This window comes from Dromiciops gliroides, chromosome 2 (assembly GCF_019393635.1).
Source record: "Dromiciops gliroides isolate mDroGli1 chromosome 2, mDroGli1.pri, whole genome shotgun sequence".
NCBI lineage: Eukaryota > Metazoa > Chordata > Mammalia > Microbiotheria > Microbiotheriidae > Dromiciops > Dromiciops gliroides.
Window position 1 is genome coordinate 408,038,001 of NC_057862.1, and position 20,335 is coordinate 408,058,335.

The 20,335-nt window shown below is 39.6% G+C and overlaps 1 protein-coding gene across 5 annotated transcripts in view; it reads left to right on the forward strand.

Annotated features, from left to right (window-relative positions):
* Positions 1–20,335, forward strand: part of N4BP1 (NEDD4 binding protein 1) — a 70,047-nt gene that overhangs the window by 40,600 nt on the left and 9,112 nt on the right. For all 5 annotated transcript variants that reach the window (XM_043984165.1, XM_043984166.1, XM_043984167.1 and 2 more), the window contains exons 2-3: positions 1,656–3,385; positions 17,046–17,176. In XM_043984165.1, coding sequence (XP_043840100.1) covers positions 1,656–3,385; positions 17,046–17,176 — 1,861 coding nt within the window. The remainder of the gene's footprint in view (positions 1–1,655; positions 3,386–17,045; positions 17,177–20,335) is intronic.

A 20,335-nucleotide genomic window follows, 5' to 3' on the forward strand; every position in this document is an offset into this window, starting at 1 on the left:
CTGCGCCACCTAGCTGCCCCTCAATTGATTTTTAAAATCCTTTTTGAACTCTTCCAAGAAGGCTTTTTGTTCTTGAGATCATTTCATCTTCCCTCTTGAGGTTTCACATATAGGCAATTCGAGAGTATTGTCCTCATCTGAGTTTGTTTGCCTCTTCCCTGTTGATACAGAAGCTCTCAATGGTGAGAGCTCTTTTTTGTTTCTTACTCATATTACAACTTTTTTTTTTTTAATTGAGGTCTGCTTTGGGGGCACCAGAGTCCCTGTTTCAAGTTTCTTGTGCTGGGGTATAGGGGCTCTGTCACTGGCTTTCTACACTGAGGCCTCTATGGCTTGTGGATTTCCCACCACCTTGGGCTTGCTCTCTGTACGCTGGGATCGGTAGGCCTGGTCGCACCTGTCCTATGGGTGGCCCTCCAGCTGGCAACCTGCCCTCTCGGCTGGTGTAGATAGGTTTCGCCACTGTCCTGCTACGCCACCAGCTTGTTGAGCCAGGATCCAGGGGCCTCAGTTGCTCGGCTATGGCCCATAGCTTCTTGCTGACTTTCCCTGACCTCCGCACTGAGCTGCTGTGCGCTGAGCCTCCCTTTTGCACGAGTGAGACCGACTTTTCCTGAAGTCTTCTAAATGATCTCTGGTTGGAAGACTGTGTGTCTCTGTCTCTTTGAAGGTTCTGTAGTTTCAGAATCCGTCCAGAGGCTTGATTTAATGTTCTTTTTGAAGGAGCAGAAGGAGAGCTCAAGCAACATGCTGGCTTCTCTTGGCCATCTTGGCTCCGCCTTTCTCTCTTTGAATTATTATAGAATTACTCTCCTAAGCTACTTTTGGGGGGATATCTAGATCTGCTGTAATTTTTTTCATACTGGTTGATAACTTCTTTGGTTCTCCTACCTTTATTTCCTGAATTTTGGCTTTGTGCCAAGGGCAGACTCTGCTCCTGCTATACTTTTTGGTTGAGTTGGTCATCCCTGTTTGGTCTCTGTTTGGGTCACCTGGTTCTTTTTGATGACCTCCACAGACTCCAATCTGTGAAGTTCAGAGGGCTGCTTTTGTAGAGCCCTCTAAGGTATATCAGAACTGTTTTAGGGAACCATGACCCTGGACACCTGGGATTTCCCAAACTGAGCCCTGCTGAACATATACTACTGTTCCCAGGTCCCTTTTACAACCCCCCTGGGACTTTCTCATGGGAATCCTTCATCCTGCTGCCTCCTCACACAGAGCCCTTCAGGCTACATGCCTCTTTGGCCTATTATTATACCTCTGTTAGTGCTAGTAGACTGGATTTGTTTGCCCATTCTGGCTTTGTTTGTAGCCCCTTTTCCTATTGTAATTGGGCTACTGGCTGACTTAATGTGCAGCTCTGGGGTTTCTCCTTGGATTTCTTGATCATTATTCAGTCTGCTGTCAATTTCAATTTTTTTTTTTTGAAGTAGGTGTTTGGGAACTGGGTGGTCTTCTTCCATTCAGAAATACATCTTGGATGAAAACAAGAAGTATTTAAAATTTTTTATTTAAAAATTAAAATTTCTCCATTCCTTAGATGAAAATGTTTTTTAATTCATTCCAAACTGACTTGTTATTTGCAATTACATGTCATTTACTGCATGCTGCAAGGGGATTTAAAACTGCCTTTTTTTTTTCAATCTTTACAGGAGTTCATCAAGGGAATCTGTGAGCCTGAATTAGAAGAGAGAGAATGTTACCCAAAGGACATGCACTGTATTTTTGTTGGGGCACAGAGCCTGTTTCTTAAGAGCTTGATCCAGGATACATGTGCCGATATGGCCATTCTAGACATCGGTGTGCTTAGCATCAGAGGCGGTGCCGAGGCTGTTGTCATGGCCAGAAGTCACATACAGCAATTTGTGAAGCTCTTTGAAAACAATGAGAGTCTACCAAGTACTCAAAACGAATCAGAGGTGAAAAGGCAGTTTAAACAGTTTGTTGAATCCCATGCAGATAAATATACAATGGACTTGTTGATTTTACCCAGTTCATTGAAGAAAGAACTCCTGAATCTTACCCATGGTGAAGATCCATATGAATTAGATTATGATGATAACAATGTTATTGGTCTTACAGATTGTAAAACAAAATTTACACACAATGGCATCCAAGAGCCGAGCATGCCCAATGATGGGCAGGTTATTAAGGAGGAAGAAAGAAAGCAAGCAGGGACCCCTGTTTCTGAGCTTACAAAACAAATGGACACAGTTTTTTCTGGTTCCACAGAGGTTCTTTTTGTTCCTGTAAATGGTGTGACTCCACCTGAGGAATCTGTTTCCAAAGAGAGGATATGTCACAAAAGGAGGTCTTCTGATACTGAAGAAAGACACACGAAGAAGCAGTTTTCATTGGAAAACGTTCACGGGGGTGAGCCTTCATCTGCTACTGAGAAATTGACTGCAGGCACCATGATTAACCTGCTCTCTGATTCCCGTATAACCTCTGAAGATTTAGGCATTGATTTAAAAGACACTACTGAGGAAATGGAATACAATATCCTAGTAAACTTTTTTAAAACTATGGGATACTCCCAGGAAACTGTAGAAAAAGTTATTAAGGAGCAGGGACCATCTACAGAACCCTTAGTACTCTTAGAGGAAATTGAAAAGGAAAACAAAAAGTTCCAGGAAGAAAAAGAAGTCTTCCCTAGGCATGCTTCAATTGTGTGCCTGGAGGTCACTGAAGCCAAAAGCAAGGGTATTTGCAATAGTCAAAATGAATTTAAAATGAATTTTTCTCCAAAGAAGACAAAGGATCACATGCAGCAAAACATAATAGAACAATCTCAGTCACCTCTCAGAATAGAAGAAAAACCAGGTACCTCAAACTGCAAAATGAAAACTGCCAGTTCAGTTCCAACAGAACCAAGAACAGAAAATTGGAATTCTACCCAGAGCCATGTTCCCCACATAGATGTAGAAATGGATGGCTCTTCACCTTCTGTTTCCCCTTTAAAGAAGCTCTTATGTGACAAGGGAATACTTACAGAATTGGATTTTGTTGCCAGAGGAACTCCGAGTTACCAGCCAAGAGTACCAGTTATTCCTGAAAATATTTTGTTTCCAAAATGTGGGGTCACAGTTCCAAAGAATAATGTTAACCTTATATGTGAAAGCCAGCTAGGATGTTGCAACCCTTCCCAAGTCACACCAAATTGCCAGCCCTTCCCTCCGATGCCTTTTTTTCCACCCCTTCTCCCTTCAGTTACTAACGTTAAGCTGGCAGGACCATCCAATCGTTGTATTGATTCCTCAGTTACTGGGGTTCAAAGATTCCGAGATACTCTAAAAACACCATACAGGCTGGAATTAAAAAATGAACCAGGGAGATCAGATTTAAGGCACATTGTTATAGATGGGAGCAATGTTGCTATTGCGTAAGTATAGTTAATCTTTATTAACTGTACCACAGATTTTAAAGTGTTTGAATTGATCTAAATAATACCTAATGGATCGGTTGCTTTGCCTTATTTGGACCATGCTCAAATGATTGCACAGATTTCTAAAGCCTTGGAATATCAAAAGTGTACTGGCCTCATGTGCTTTAGTGATAAGTACTACTTTATATACAATTTTAACTTCATTAGTTCAAGCTTTGTTTCTGGTATTTCCTATTAATAGAATTTTTCTTACTGCTAAAATTTGTAAAGGGAAGAATTATAATTGGCCTACTTAACTGCATTCAAAAATTTCTTATACAGAGGGCCTCTGTCAAATGTATTTCATAGGTTCTAGGTCACATATTTTTAAACTATCCTTTATTAAAAAGAGAATAAGTAGGTTCTAGTAACTGCTTATACAGTTTTTCAAATATTAAAAACTTATAAAGTACTATAGCCTTTAAATATGAGTTTTGTGTAACTGAAAAGATAAAGGTTTTCCTTTGACATTGTTGACAATGGTTTTGGGGGTTTTGGGGGGAGTGTTTTTGGCCACTGCCTTTCATTTATTGATTGATTGATTGATTGATTGATTGGCGAGGCATTTGGGGTTAAGTGACTTGCCCAGGGTCACACAGCTAGTAAGTGTCAAGTGTCTGAGGCCGGATTTGAACTCAGGTCCTCCTGAATCCAGGGCTGGTGCTTTATCCTCTGTGCCACCTAGTTGCCCCTTGGCCACTGACTTTTAAAAGAAATATTTACAGTAATTTATTTTTGTAAGTGATTAAATGATGAGAAAATACATTTCATGTAAAGTTTCAGAGCTAGAGCTACAAGGGCTTTAGCTAAATGAATGACCTTGGGCAGGTCCCTGTCTGTGTGACACACACAAGATTAGAAGATTAGCTTGGCATCTGAGGATATGGAAATTCTTGAATCAGTTCCTATTTTCCAGTGTGAAGTGATTTCTCCCTCTACTGTTCTCTTCTCTAGTGCTTTGTACTTTGTATATTTTTATATTTAATTTGGTGGTGGTGGTATACTTGCTAGGACTATCAGATCCTTGAGGTAAAGGACCAGATTTTTATTTCATTCACTGCTCAACAGGCACTTTCCATAGACCAGATGCTTAATAAATGGTGGCAGTAGTTGTTTTCACCTCCTCTCTCAGGGCCTTAGTTTTTTCCTCTTAACAAATGAGGGGGTTGGACTGGATAATCTTTTAGGTTCCTTCTAGCTCAGATATTCTCTTTGGTAATCTAGTCTAACCTCCTCATTTTACAGAGGAGGAAGTACCTGACCTCAGGTCATGTCAGAATGGCCAAAGAACCCACTTCTTTTCCCATCCACTCATTTCCACAACTACACCCCACTACCTTCAGCTGTTCTAAGAAAATTCTTTTCATTTTGGTAGACTAACAAGAGTTGTACAAAGAAGTAGGCAGCAAGGAGTTTTCTTAGGAAAAGTCTTTTTTTCTTCTCCTTTTTTTTCGGGGGTGGGGGGGGTGGGGGAGGGGTGAGGCAGTTGGGGTTAAGTGACTTGCCCAGGGTCACACAGTAAGTGTCAAGTGTCTGAGGCCAGATTTCAACTCAGATCCTCCTGAATCCAGGGCCGGTGCTTTATCCACTGTGCCACCTAGCTGCCCCTACTTGCTTCCTTGTTAAAGTTTGCTGTGCATTTTGTAGTACTTACATAGTGCTGTTTTTCAGTTCTTGTTGTCAATTAAACCCCACTGTAAGGGTGCTGGTATTAATCTAGAGTATTTTACATCTCTTAGATTCAGCTTTCTCTGTTCCCCTTAAAGCGATATTGAAACTTTTACCTTTTATAGGAATTTAGGTGTTTTATAATGGCTGAATCTTTTGTTTTGAGTTTGGGTGTTTCAGGCAGCATTAACTCACCTCACTTTTTTTATAATGGCACATGGCCACATTGTGCCAAGAAGCACTAGCAACAGATTTTAAATCATGAGCTAATTAATACGTTTTCTGTTGTCTGATTTTGTCATTATTGGGAAGAGCTTTATTCACCTTGGATTATTAGTATAATCTAATAAATACTCCTGTAACAATTCCTGTCCTTTCTAAAGGTCTCCATTTCCAGTTTTGCTAAATCTTTTAGTGTCTTCTCTTGAATGGGACTCTTCATTGTCCACATGTAGATTATAGATTTATGCATTGGTGCACTTGAAATTCAGGAAACTGTTGAAATGTAGAGTACTTCATGGTTTAATGAGTTGTTATTTTGTGTTTTTTGCTTTTTTTTTTTTTTTTGAGAGCGAGGTGAGTGTTAACTCAATTTCCATGAATAACTTCTAGTAAAATCTTTGGTGAACAAAGTGGAACTTTACTGAGTTGTTTCTGGCTTTTAGCAGCTACAGGCCACACTTTTTTGGCATTTATATTTTTATCTTTAACATAGAATCATTTTTCATTGGTCAGGAAGGTCTTTAATGGAAAGGGAGAAGTTTGTTCCTAAATAATTTGGGGGGGGGGATTGGAGTTAAGTGACTTGCCTAGGGTCACAGTAAGTGTCTGAGGCTGGATTTGGACTCAGTTCCTCCTGACTCCAGGGCCGGTGCTCTATCCACTGTGCCACCAAGCTGCCCCATCCTAAATAAAATTTTAAAAATTAATCACTGGCAAAAGACATCCTGTGAACAGGTAGCATCTTGCAAGTAAATTTAATGGCAGGTAATAGTCTATAAAGATTCTATTGGAAAGATTGGACTCAGGATGAGAGCAGTTGACCAGAAATATGAGGAAGATGTAATAGAAACAGTGAAGATAGCTTAAGAAATGCATATGGGGACCTAGGTTTCTCTCTCACTCTTTCCCCCACCATTTCTACAGTGCTTGCTTCCCCCCCCCCTCTCTTTCTCTCTCTCTCTCTCTCTCTCTCTCTCTCTCTCTCTCTCTCTCTCTCTCTCTCTCTCTCTCCCCCCCCCCCTTCCTTGCTTCCTTGCTTCCTTCCTTTTCTTTTTTTTTTCCCCTGTGCTGATTACCACTACCATGCCTCCTGGAATGGGTTAGTTTTGTTAGCTTGGACATGGGCAACACCGAAAAGGAGGATTACCAACCTCGTAACCCAGGTGATTTCTGCCACACTCCTTCTTGCTACCAAAGGAACCATTTTATCCTATTGTAGTTTTTAAGGCAATCTCATATGTAAGTAAGTGTGCACTAGATTGATGGGAGACCTTGGAACAAGCAAAGTAAATTACTTGGTCTGCATATGGTCTGATGACCCAGAACCGATTCAGATACTAAGCACATGTAACTCCATTAAGTTTGACTTGGTAGTAAAATTAAATCTCTGAATGGTTCAATTCAGATTCCCCCCACCCATGACACTCATTAAATATCAGCAAACTTTCTGATCACTTAAGATGATAAGAAGATACTTGAGTTGATTGTACTGTAAGGCTTTTTTCTTTACTGATCTGAAGATTAAGATATCACTAAAACCTTCTGTTTTAGTCTGATAATCCAAATGAAGTGTCCAGTTTGGTCAGTGAAACAATGAAAAGCATGGATAAGGTCTTGGAAGTTGAACTACTTTTTTCCTTTTTCCTTTTCCTTTAGGTCAAGTTCCTGTCTCCTCATGTTATCTTTTTCTTTTAATTCTTTAACTGATAGCACTCTTGGCGTGGCCTAGACGACACCTGTTTCCAACCACTTAGCTGGCAACAGCCAGGTAGAATGCTGGTTTTTCTCCCTCTTGCTCTTAGAATCAGTAACCTCATCTTTTCCAGGAAATCCTCAGGGTGAGACAGGATAAAAACTGTCTCAGAAAGCGTGCCTTCAGAAATTCTATCTAAACAAACTAACACTTATCCCCTCAAGTGTTAGTGAAGATACGGGCAGTTGTATAATCATAGACAGCCTTTCCTAGAGTACTGTACATGTGTCTTTTCTTTCTTATAGCTTTAAAGGCTCTGTTTAGCAAGCAAAAATAAATCTCTCAAATTAGCATGTTAGTATTTCAGGAGAACATAGTTTAAAAGAAACTTAAGCTTTATTGTGAAGCCCACAAGTATTTACTTTAAAACTATGTCTTTTTGGCCAGATACTTTTGGATGTCACTATTTTATTTCTTAGTCAAAAGACAGGAAGTAAAACCATGCTTGTCTTCACTTTCAAATACTAATATTTCTTATCATTTCACTTTCTTTTTGGCAGTTCTGATTGGGGAAACTCAGAAAATGACCCACAGCTACATAGCATTGCCCAATTCAAAATATAAAATGAAGTCCCAGTCATTTATCTCTGTGAAGGCCAGCACTAGTTCCTCCTTATGATTTGCAAAGTGATGATGTAAAGTTCAAGTCATAATTCTGAGTAATACTAATTGGCCATTATTTCTTATGAGTTCTCAAAATTATATTCAAGTAAAAAGAAACACAAATGTGTGTTATTTAAAATAATGGGGACTAGGCTGGGGTTTCTAAAATATTGCTACTTATAAATTAATGGCTATTGCACCAGTTTGGCAATAGGCATTTATTATTAATATAACATATTAATGCAGTATTGACTATATGTCTCCCTGACTTCCCCATTAGTCACAAGCTTACAGGCCTAAATAGTTACATACCCAGCATGGAGAGTAAAAAAGTCCCAGGAAGAGGGGCCAAGAGACAAAAAGAGAGAGACCCTCATGTGCCCAGGGATTTTATCACCTTTCTGGTAGAGGCCCATCACTACATATTGATCTAAGCTAATTGGTTAGCATTATTTAACATCATTGATTGACTTGACTTAGGGTGGTGTAGAGATCAAATTCCAATGATCTAGGTGTGCTTCCCCTAGCTAATCTAAAAAATCAATCTGCATTCCTTTTATGAAGCTGAAGGTTCATCCCAGGCTGGTTTCCGGGGAGGGGGAGAGAGCAGCTAAACTAATGTCTGCATTTCTCCCAGAAATCCATTATTAATAACTATTTTCTCACAAATAAGAACAAAATGGAAATAATAAAAATCCCACCATTCTTCCCCCTTTGACCTTTTTTTAAGGAGGTTTTTTTTTGTTTGTTTTGTTTTTTGGCAAGGCAATAAGGGTGAAGTGACTTGCCCAGGGTCACACAGCTAGTAAGTGTCTGAGGCTGGATTTGAACTCAGATCCTCCTGAATCCAGGGCCAGTGCTTTATCTACTGTGCCACCTAGCTGCCCCCTAAGCAGCTTTTTTGATTAGGTGAAGTTAAAGGGAAAGGTCTTTTCCTGAAACTGCTTTCTATGATTCCCTTCTCAAATAGATGCCCTCAACAAAATAATAACAACTAGATTTTGTTTCTTTGAAAAGGTAAACATGACCTTAGGTCATCTAAGCCTATAAACCAGTAATTAAAATTAACTTTTTTTTGACTCTAGATTTTTAACAATTATAATAAAACATCACTTTGTATTTATTATGCCTTTTCAACTTCATGTATAATTTTATTTAGCGTTAAGACAAATAACAATCCAAATAAAAATTTTGTTAGTGCTATATGTGATTATTAATTTGAATTTATTAACTATTCACATATTTTTGAGCCTTTTGTGTACTTGGTTGTGTTCTGCTGGGTAATGATAATGGGTATTTTCATTTACTTTTTAGTTTTTGTTTTTTTTAAATTGTGTCTAACTTTGACAGCCTGTTTGGGTTTTCTTGGAGAGATACTGGATTGATTTGTCATTTCCTTCTTCAGCTCATTTTACAGATGAGGAAACTGAGACAAACCAGGTTAAGAGACTTTCCCAGAGTCACACAGCTAGTAAGTGTCTGAGGCCAGATTTGAACTCAGGAAAATAAATCTTTCTGATTCTAGGCCCAGCACTTTATCCACTGTACCATTGTATAAGTCATAGGCCTCACCTTTAAGGAGCTTTCATAAAAGGTATTATTAGATCTGGACCTTGAAAAGAGAAAATTTTGGCAGACTGTAAAAAAGGGGTTATGGGAGTGCATTCCAGTAAGTAAGAGGGGGCACTGAGGTGGGAAAACACAGGATATGTCCATATAACAGGAGAAATATGGTTTGACTAGAGCATAGGATTCATACTGGGAAATAGACTTTGTGGAACAGTGGGGAAAACAAGCTCTGCACTTGAGAGTATGAAAAACCTAGGTTTGAATGCTACTTCTTACCATGTACAGGGCATGTGACCATGAATAAGTTACTTCACCTTTATATGAATATCTGTTTCCTCATCTGTTAAATGGAAAGAATACCTGTAGTACCTTCTTCCCAGAGTTTTTGAGATTATCAAACTAAATAATGTATTTAAATCACTTTGCAAGTCATAAAGCACTATATAAATAGTACATAATTATTTTTACTATTTCATATGACACATAGCTAGGAGTGATCATTTACCCAATAGATGTTGTATACAAAACAAAATTCAAAAAGATTTTAATAAGTTAGAATGTTGGCTTGCATCTAATGAGGTCAAATTTAATAGGGAAAAATATAAAGTCTTCCACTTGGATTTTTTAAAAAAAACTTTACTGTATATGGAGGAGGCATAACTAGACAGCCTGAAAAAAGATGTAGGGAGTTTAGTCAACTGAAGCTTTATGATGAATCAATGGTATAATATGACTGTCCCAAAAGCTATTACAATCAGAGTTTGCATGGATGCGCAGTGTCCAGGACTGGGAAGGTCCAGTCCTGCTGTTCTTTGTCCTGGTTAGTTCCCATCTGGAGTACTGGGTTTAGGTCAAGGCACTGTATTTTAGGAAAAACATTGTTAAGCTAGAGAGTGGAAGAGGGCAACTAGGGTCTTGAAGTATCTTGAGTTCATGTTCTATGAATATTTGTAGAAGGAACTGGGGGTGTTTGCCTGGAGGGAACATGATAGTTGTTTTCAAAGCACTTGAAAGTATATCATGTGGAAGGATTATAGTTGTTCCGTTTAGTTCCAGAAAGTAGAACAAGGAGCAATGAGTTTCAGAGCGAGATTTATTTGTAGTATAAGGAAAAATGTATTGCTGGGAGTTATCCAAAAGTGAAATGGGCTATTTTGAGAGAAAGTGGGTTCACCCTCAGCAGAGGTCTTTGGACAGAGGCTAGATGACCATTCATTGAGTATGCCATAGAGGTGAATCTCTTTACACAGCATTTGGACCAGATGGCCTATGAGCCCTTCTGTCTTTGAGCTGAGTGCCTTGAATGTCAAGCTAAGGATTGGGGACTTTATTTAGAGGATGAAAGTTTATCAACAGTGATGTGACCTGACCAGAGCTATTCATTACAAAGACTGATCAGTCAGCGGAGTATAGAGTAGATTGGAAGGAAGAGCTGAAGCAGGATTGTAAAGTTGAGATTTGCAACGCAGGCAAGAAATCATAAAGATGTATTCAAGGTACACTATGGAGGTAAAATGTTCAGGACTTGGCAAACTATTGGCTAAATGAGAATATTTTTCTTCTTAAATAGTACTGTGAAAACCATACTTGTTTAATCTAACTGTAGTCATGGGAATTTGAGATATCAGCATTCCCATAAGTTTACTAAATACTAAGAAGCATCCCACCTCCTTCTGTAAACTTGAGCAAATTTTGTTTACTAATAAAGCACCCATTCCTTGGCTATATATTCAAAATGTTTGTGAGAAATTCCAATTCCAATTCCATTCCAGAATTAACAGAACTTCACATTTTTTTCAGTCTCCTTACCATGAATATAAATAGAAACTATTTGGTGTGTGTGACTTTTTTGTGCTAGACACCCAAAGGGCTGACAAATATAGTTTGATAGCTGTCCAATCAAAATGCCACAATACCTCAGTATAGTACTTATCTGGTATCCTTGCTGAATGAGATGTTCTACATAAGTGGTTCTTTCAGTTAATTGAAGTTGATTCTTTCAAGTACCAAAAACAAAGTTAATTTTTTAAAAATTATTTGAAAATATTTTTTCTATACTCTTTGTGGCCCTTTCCTGCCTTTTAGGTTTTTTTATTTTTTATTGTTTTTGTTTTCTGCAGGGCAATGAGGGTTAAGTGACTTGCCCAGGGTCACACAGCTAGTATGTCAAGTGTCTGATTCTGGATTTGAACTCAAGTCCTGCTGAATCCAGGGCCAGTGCTTTATCCACTATGCCACCTAGCTGCTCCCCCCGCCCCCCCCCCCCCCGCCCCGGCCGCCTTTTGAAAACAGGCTGATAAATGTAATTTTGCCCTTTTTTGATGAGTTAGGGTGATTACAGTCTTGTGCCCTGCATTTCTTTTTTGTTTTTCTGTCTCCTCCCTCATTCTTAGGCTATCGGCTGTCACTTCCCATTGCTGTCATCATACCTTCCTCTAACAACTACAACCCTGCATTTTGTAGTTGATCACTTCTGTTCTCGTATGGACTGCAAAACATAGAAGACTTTGTTGTGTGTTAAGTAAGATGTAATAAGACTTAACCATCCACCAACCCTGAGAGGAATTGGTCTAAGGTTTTGAAGACTGTGCCAAGAGAATACATGATATACTATAGAAAGGCTTCAGGTGTGGACCCTGTGGCAGACCTTTGTTGTATGAAGCTCATAAATTAACAAGTAATTTTGTCCATTTCCCTCATTTTGCAAATGAGAACATTGAGACCCAGAGAGGGATATAAATGGCCACAAAGCCCATAGTTAATAAGTAACAAAACCAGAATTCAAACCCAACGCCAAAGTAGATCCCAATTCAGCACTCTCACTAGAGTCTAGCAAAGTTAAAGTATGTTAGTCATTGTCTACTAAGGCAAAGAGTGAACAGGTGATGAAGTCTTAGATCTTGAGATATTCAAGTTCAGAACAACAGCCTAAGGACCTAGCTTTTTCTACAAGAGCAGATTCATTACTGAGCTTCCTGGATAATTTGGGTCCATATTCCATTATAAATAAGGGTATTAAGGAACTTTCCCTGTATTCATTCATTCATTCATTCATTCATTCATTCATTCATTCATTCATTCATCCATCCATCCATTCATCAAAAATGCAGTAAGCCCCTATAATGTATAAGGCCCTGCATTTGGTGCTGAGGAAGTCACAAACCTAAATAAGTTGTGCTCTGCCCTCAAGGAGCTTAAAATTAAATAAAAGGGGTAAGATATCTGCATATACTCATAACACAAAATAAAATATGTTAAGTGTAAAAGAAAGTGTTTTAGGGGCAGCTAGGTAGTACAGTGAATAAAGCACCAGCCCTGGATTCAGGAGGCCCTGAGTTTAAATCTGACCTCAGACACTTGACACTAGCTGTGTGACCCTGAGCAAGTCACTTAACCTTCATTGCCGCCCCCCCCCCCCTCCAAAAGTAGTATGTAGGAAAAACTGGGTCTTCACCTAGGCATGCTAATTCCAAATCCCATGTTCCTCTACCATACCACACTGTTAACTCAAAGGCAAAAATTTGGTTTCATTTGTATTCTACAGTTTTATGATTGGCAGTATGATATAGTGGACGGAGCACAAGATTTGGAATCAGAAGGCCTGGATCTGATTTCTGTCACTGCTGTTTACTACCTGGGTGACCTTGGAAAGGTTTCCCCATTTGTCAATATTGGCCAAGGGGATGGGGAATAGGGAAGGGGAATGGGGATAGGAGAAAGGTGCATGTTGAACACAGTAATCTCTGAGGGCCCCTTCCAGCTCTAAGTTCTTTGTGCTAAACGTGTTGTGTTCTCAGAATCATTTTAAACTATAGGTTTCATCTTAAAGACAGTGTTCTGTTTTGGTTTCTCAGGATTTCAAGTGTTCCTAGATAACACTGCCAGTAATATTTCAGTAGCTGGTTAGTAGTTGTTTGTGCCTCAAACTGACCTTTTCTTTACTACTCTATAGCAGATCCAGGATGATCCTATTTTCTGTGACAATATTCCCAACTATACCTTTCCTGAATGCTGGACAGTGACCCAGAAGAATGGAATTACATTTGATACTCCCCCTTTTCCTCATTTTCTGCTGCCAGCCCCAAACAGAAGTATGAAGGAAGGCAAAGGGAATTAGATCTTTTTTCTCTGTATCTAGCAAGCCAAGAGGCAATTTAGAAGCCTTCCAGTCCTTGAAACATTGTCTCTTTAGAGTACAGAACATAACTCTCTCCCTCGTATTTTTAAAAGAAACTGGTGACAGAGTGCTGTATCCAGGATTTACCTTGCAATTGAAGTTAGTTAAGCTCTTCCATTCACTGTAGTTGATATTCATTACATAAATTGCCACTGAATTAATCAGAAACTAGGATGTATAAATATAAATATTGTGCTATGTAATTAGTGCCTCCTTGTTTCTTGTAAATAATTAATTGTAATGATGAAAGCATTGATTGGCCTAGCCAGCAGAAATCTTGAACCTATTCTAAATCATTCAAGCAAAGTATGCAGAATTTTCTTAGCCCTCAGCTCTTGTTGTTCAGTGCTATGGGAATATAGAAGTATAACATGGTCCTTTGTTTTCAAGAAATTTGAAATCCAGTAAAAGAAATAAAACATACACAGTCATAGTACAAAATACTATTTTAAAGTACCATAACAATATGAACCAATGTGTGTGAAAGTTCAGAGGATAGAAGAGATCACGTCACACTAGTGTGTTCGTGGAAGACTTAGAATCATAGATTTAAAGCTGGAAGGAACCTTATAGTTGAGTCTAATTCAGACTTGTCATTTTACACATGAGAAAATGGAGGTCCAGAGAGGTTAATTGACTTTTCCAAGATAACCCAGGACATGGCAAAGCTAGGATTTTCTCATTCGTTCGTTCTTCCTATGGAAGATGTGCTGGGCCTTGGTAGACTTTCAGGGCAGGCACTGTCTCACTCATCCGTGTATCTTCATACAGGGATTTTCATGTCAGGTTAGAGCCAAGGACAGGACCTGTGATTGCATTGGTAGAGGGAACTTCTGGGTAAGGATACCTCTTCTCCCCACCCACCCCCCCGCCCCCCCTCGCCTCCCCGAAATTGCAAATCTGTACTTTCTCAGCAACTTCTACTCTTAGAAGTTGCCTGCCACTGAGAGGTTAATTAACCTGTCCAATGTCACACAGTCAGGATGTGTGTGAGGTAGGACTTGAACCTAGATCTTCCCATCTTCAAGGTTGACTCTCCACCATGCCATGCTGCTGCCTTTCTTTCACACGACTTTGCACATAGTAGGAGTTTTTAAAATGTCTAATTAGTGTATTTTATCATGTAGAAATGGACAAATAAAGAAGGTCCAGATTTCAGGAATTATACCAGCAAAAGCACAGAAACAATGAAGTATGAGCTGGGGTAGAGGTAGGACAGGTTTGACCATAAAGAGTAACTTATAGTTGGAACATAAAGGATTTGAAGGGGAGTAATATGAGAAAAGGTTAGAAAGCTAGGGGTCGAATTCTGAGCAACATGATGAGCTTTAGGCAGTTTGTGTAGGATGAATTGACAAGTGGACAAGGTAGATTCAGGGGGATGAAGTTAGGAAGCTCTTACACAAGTGAGAAATAATGATGGATTGGACAAAAATATTGAAAGTGGGAATGGAAAGGTTACATACACATACAAAAGGTGTTCTGGAAGTGGTATTGACAGGTTCCTAGCCAGTGGGCTGTGGACTCCAGGGGTAGCCAAAGAGCTATCATTCTCAACTCTTTTCTGTCTTTCTCCTCTTTTGTTTTCCTTACTTGCTATTATTTGTTTTTTAATTGGGTGGGGTTTTTTGTTTGTTTTTTGTTTTGTTTTTAGTGAGGCAATTGGGGTTAAGTGACTTGCCCAGGGTCACACAGCTAGTAAGTGTTAAGTGTCTGAGGCTGGATTTGAACTCAGGTCCTCCTGACTGCAGGGCCGGTGCTCTATCCACTGCACCACCTAGCTGCCCCTGGGTTTTTTGTTTTTAATAAAATACATATTGTGAATGCAATTCTCATCATGGAAGGATCTGACCAGGGGATAGTAGAGGATAAAGGAGGAGGAGTCCAAAAAGACCAGGATTTTGAGCCTGGGTGACTAGGACAATAGTGCTACCATTAACAGAAATAGAAAAGTTCAAAGGAACTGATTTACGGTGAAGATGATAAATTCAATTTTAAATATAATCATTGAAGTTGACGTCCTAATTGAACACTAAGGTGTAAATATCTAGAAATATTAGTCTGTAGAAAAAGACAGAAATCAGTGTTGGAAACAGGTTTAGGAGTGATAACTGAAGTTAAAAGAGGGAAATGTTCTTCCTTGAACATACCCAGGCACAGTTGGATTTCTGTTTTGTTTTCATTTTAGCAAGTATATTATAAAGTATTTATCAAGTATAAATAAGTATTATAAATTATTAAGACCATGCCTTGGATTGTCAGGAACACTAGTAGCAATAACAGGACAAGAATGAGATGTAAGTAACCCTTCAGACTAAACTACATTAAACAACAAACTGTGTAAGCATAAGTCATAATAAAAATATAAATATATTTTGCTTTTGCCAAACAAACATGAAATAATTTCTGAGCAGTCCATAATACATTTTTCTCCAGAAGAAAAAAGTTTAAATTAAGCAGTGTTTCCCAGCCGGGAGGCCATAGAATCCAGGGATAGAGTTATGCCAGGAGTGTGTATGTGTCTAATTCATTCTCAACTTTTTTCTGTTTTCTTCTTTTCTTTCAGTTTTGTGTTTACAAAACATGTATTATGAATGCAGTTACTATCAGGAAAGGTCTGTGACTTGATATTAAAAAGGAATTTTTATATTCATAGATTGGTAGTCCATATTCATAGGCTTTACTACTTCTTCTTTTGGGTGAGGCAGTTGGGGTTAAGTGACTTGCCCAAGGTCACACAGCTAGTAAGTGTCTGAGGCCGGATTTGAACTCAGGTCTTCCTGACTCCAGAGCAGGTGCTCTATCCACTGTGCCACCTAGCTACCCCCATTTAGGTTTTTTTGTTTTGGTTTGTTTTGGGTTTTTTTGCGGGGCAATGAGGGTTAAGTGACTTGCCCAGGGTCACACAGCTAGTAAGTGTCAAGTGTTTGAGGCTGGATTTGAACTCAGGTCCTCCTGAATCCAGGGCTGGTGCTTTATCCACTGCGCCATCTAGATGCCCCCCATAGTTGTAGACTTTAAACCACTGATTTAAAGGAATTAGAATTAGGTTGTGTGGGGGGGCAGGAAGCAAGAAGTTTGAGTTCATGCTTTTTATGTCCTGGTTGACTGGAAAAGTTGAACTCAAGTACCAGAAGGGAATGACTTGCGTAAGCTTAACAGAAGGTCAGCAAAGAATCCTTTCCTTCCCCTTTTGGTAGTATGGGGAGCAAGATGGAAAAGGGAGAAATGTCCCTTTAATATCTTCACATATAAGAACTAGAAATGTAGAAGGGGCCCCGAGCTCTTGGAATTCCAAGAATGACTTTGTGTTGCATCCAACCTTGACTGATGTTACTCCACCTCAAAGGGTAGGAGATCTGCAGCAATGAGGACTTGAAAAATACATTCATTGTTCTTCATTTTTTGCATTGTAGTAGCAATTTTCTTGCTGATTATTTCAGCCAAATACTGACATAATGGATCATTGACCAAGACTTAGTTATGATAAATTTTCTTTTACTATTTTTGTGTTCTATTTACTTTTGTGCCCTATTTACTTTTGCAAAGTCAAGTGTTTTATGTCATAACTTTTAGGTAATTTTTAAAGTACTTTACTGAGACAGATTTCACTTGTTTCTTTATAGTCATGGTCTGAACAAGTTCTTTTCCTGTCGAGGGATTGCAATAGCCGTTGAATACTTTTGGAAACTTGGCAACAGAAACATTACAGTATTCGTCCCTCAGTGGAGAACAAGGCGTGATCCTAACATCACAGGTGAGGCAACTGGTGGATTTTTCTAGATTTTTAACCAGAAAGAATTGGTTCCCAAGTTTAGCATTTACTGCCTCGTTTAAAGTCCTATGCCAAAAGGTATTTCTTTAACAGTTTGTCTTCCTTCCTCTCTCCCTCCCTCCCTCCCTCCATTCCTACTTTTTTCCCTTCCTTTCCTCAGCACTCTATGTACCTCCAACTTCTGAATTTTATCACTGGAAAGTTAAAATCCTGTAAATATGTGATTTTGTAAGAATTCAGGTGAAGAGATTTATGTTTTATAAGAAAATCTGTCGAGTTGATTTTCTTCATGGCTGGGGAAAGTGGTCTGACACTCTCTTTGATTGACATACGTATTCTGAGTATTTGACTTTTAAACTGAGCATCTGCTTTATGTGGACTTAGTATAAAATATTTTGTTCACTTGTTAATACATTACAGCTAAAAGCCACACAAACAAAAGTTTGAATTTAAGTCATTTTTGCCTGAGTAAACTTAAGGCTATCTCTTAAGGAGGCCTCATAAGAACATGGGTGGGAGGGCTCCATAAATATTACCTGAAATGTAACTCAAACTGACCCATCACCGTATGCAAAAATAGTAGAGGAAATCAAGAATTGAACAAGAAGTAAAATTTAGCTGGAAGTGAAACTTGGTCATTAGTACAACCTGGTTTCAGGAGAGGATGAGTTGACATTTGATGGAATTAGCAGTTGAGATATAAAGAGAGAAGTGAAATTCAGAACACACATTTCCCTAAAGCCCTACACATTTAGGGTTAAGAAAATCCTTCAGATTCTCTTTTTGAGCTGTTTTCCTTAAACACTTAGGGAACCAGGATCTTTCTGTTTTGTTGCATAGGTCCCTTGGGGAAGATAGCAATCTTTATACATTGTGTTTTCAGAATCACAAAATACTTTACTGGGCTCTTCCACTTAGAGCAGCTCCTAGTGCAAGAGTGGGAAACCTGGTCCTGAGGTTCTTTTCTTCCTGCTGCAGGTACACTGGTCAGGGTGAGGATATTGGAATACTCTTTGCTCCCCATGGCCACTTGAAAGTTTCTTCCCCTTCCCCATCACTCAGTAACCTCTCTTCCTTTTGAGGTTCATTCTATTGATATCTACCATCCAGTGAAAATCCTGATACCTATTGTCTACAGACCCCCAGGTGATTCCCCTTGCTTCTTCAATGAGTTCAGTACATGGTTCAAAATATTTTTCTCCTCCTCAACTCCTGCTCTCAAACATAGGGACTTCAACATACATATTGACTCTCCCTCAAACCCCCTACCCACTCACTTCCTAAAACCTACTCCCTATTACCCACTTCTCTACCCCATCTCAGCCACACACAAAGCTGGTTATATTCATGATCTTGCCATTACCCACAAATGTGCCACCTCTAAAATTCTGAAATTCTAAAATCTGATCCATATGCCTTTTCACCTCTCTGCTTTCCTTTACCAAACCACACTCTTCCTCCACGATGTGGCCTCTGATCCTTTTCACTCTTCAGTTCTCTCCCAGACTATCTACCCTACACTAACTCCTTCCTCTTTTTCCCTTCTCGACCTCTTGGTGAACCAGTTCAACTCTGCACTGTCTCCTCTCTTGAATCCCCAGCCCCTTCCCTCCCCCTTCCCTCCTCATCATTTCTCCTGTTACACCTACCAAGCTTCAGCCTTGAATCACTCCTGCCAGTTGCTGCCTTTGCTTCTACACATGTGCTACTGAATGCAGGTGGAGAAAATCACCCAGCTGTTCTGACTTGGTCCACTAAGGATTTATCTCACGCAATCTCAACTAGGCCCTCACTGCCAGTGGGTAGTCTTTCTATATCTCCCTTATCAACTCGCTATCCCACTCTCTTCAGTAGTTCTTCCAAAACTTTATCTGTCCTCAAACCTTCCATGGCTCCTCCTCCCCTCACCGCCTTGACTAGGAACCTTGCCTCATATTTCACTGAAAAAATTGATACCATTCACTCCCTCTTCTCTCCTCTTCATCTCATGTCACGCTTAAGTCTTCTACTATATTCTCCTTCACGCCTGTGTCACATGATGAGGTGACCTTACTCTTTACAAAGTATAACCCCTTTACCTATTTAAGCATTCAATCCTATCTCCTCCAATAGATTGTTCTCTGTATCATCCCTCTCTTTCACTTATTTTCAATTTATCCCTGTCTACTGGCTCATTCCCTACTGTCCGCAAATATTCCCATGACTTCCTTAATCCTGAAAAAACCCTCATTTGGCCCACCCCCACTATCATCCTTAATCTTTTCTGCCCCTTGTGGCTAAATTCCTTGAAAAAACCATCTACAAGGGGTGGCGCCATTTATTCTCCCCTCACTCCTTTTTTTTGTTTTTTTTTGGTGAGGCAATTGGGGTTAAGTGACTTGCCTAGGCTCATACAGCTAGTAAGTGTCAAGTGTCTGAGGCTGGATTTGAACTCATGACCTCTATTCTTGCATTTCCAACTACCTTTCTTATAATTCAACCTAGATATCCAATAGACATCTTAAACTCATTGTGTCCATAATAGAACTCATCATTGTTTCTCTCTAACATCTGCATGCCTTCCGAGTCCCCCAGCATACCTTCCCTATTACCATAGAGGGTAGTCCCATCATCCCAGTCTCTCAGGCTCACAACCTAGATGTCATCCTTGACCCCTCACTTTCTCACTGCTCAGCGTCCAATCTGTTGCCAAGGCCTGTTGATTTCACCTTTTCAGCATCTCTCGAATAAACCCCCTTCTCTCCTCTGATACTATGGTATAGCTCTTTATCTCCTCATGCTTGGGCTATTGTAACAGTCTGGTGTTGGCTCTGCCTGCCTCAGATCTTTCCCTATTCCGAACTATCCTCCAATTAGCCACCAAAGTGATTTTCCTACAATGCAAATCCAACCATGTCATCCCTCTACAGGCTCCCTGTTGTTTCCTGGAACAATTACAAAATGTCCTATTTAGCATTCAAAGCCCTTCATAATCTAGCCCCTCTAGCTTTCCAGGCTTCTTACACCTTACTTTCTAATTCATACTTCATGATCCAGTGACACTGGCCTCGTGGCTGTTCCATGAACAAGTCACACCAACCTTCGGCTCTGGGCATTTATTTTCTCTGGCTGTCCCCCCTATCTCAAACACTTTGTGCTTTG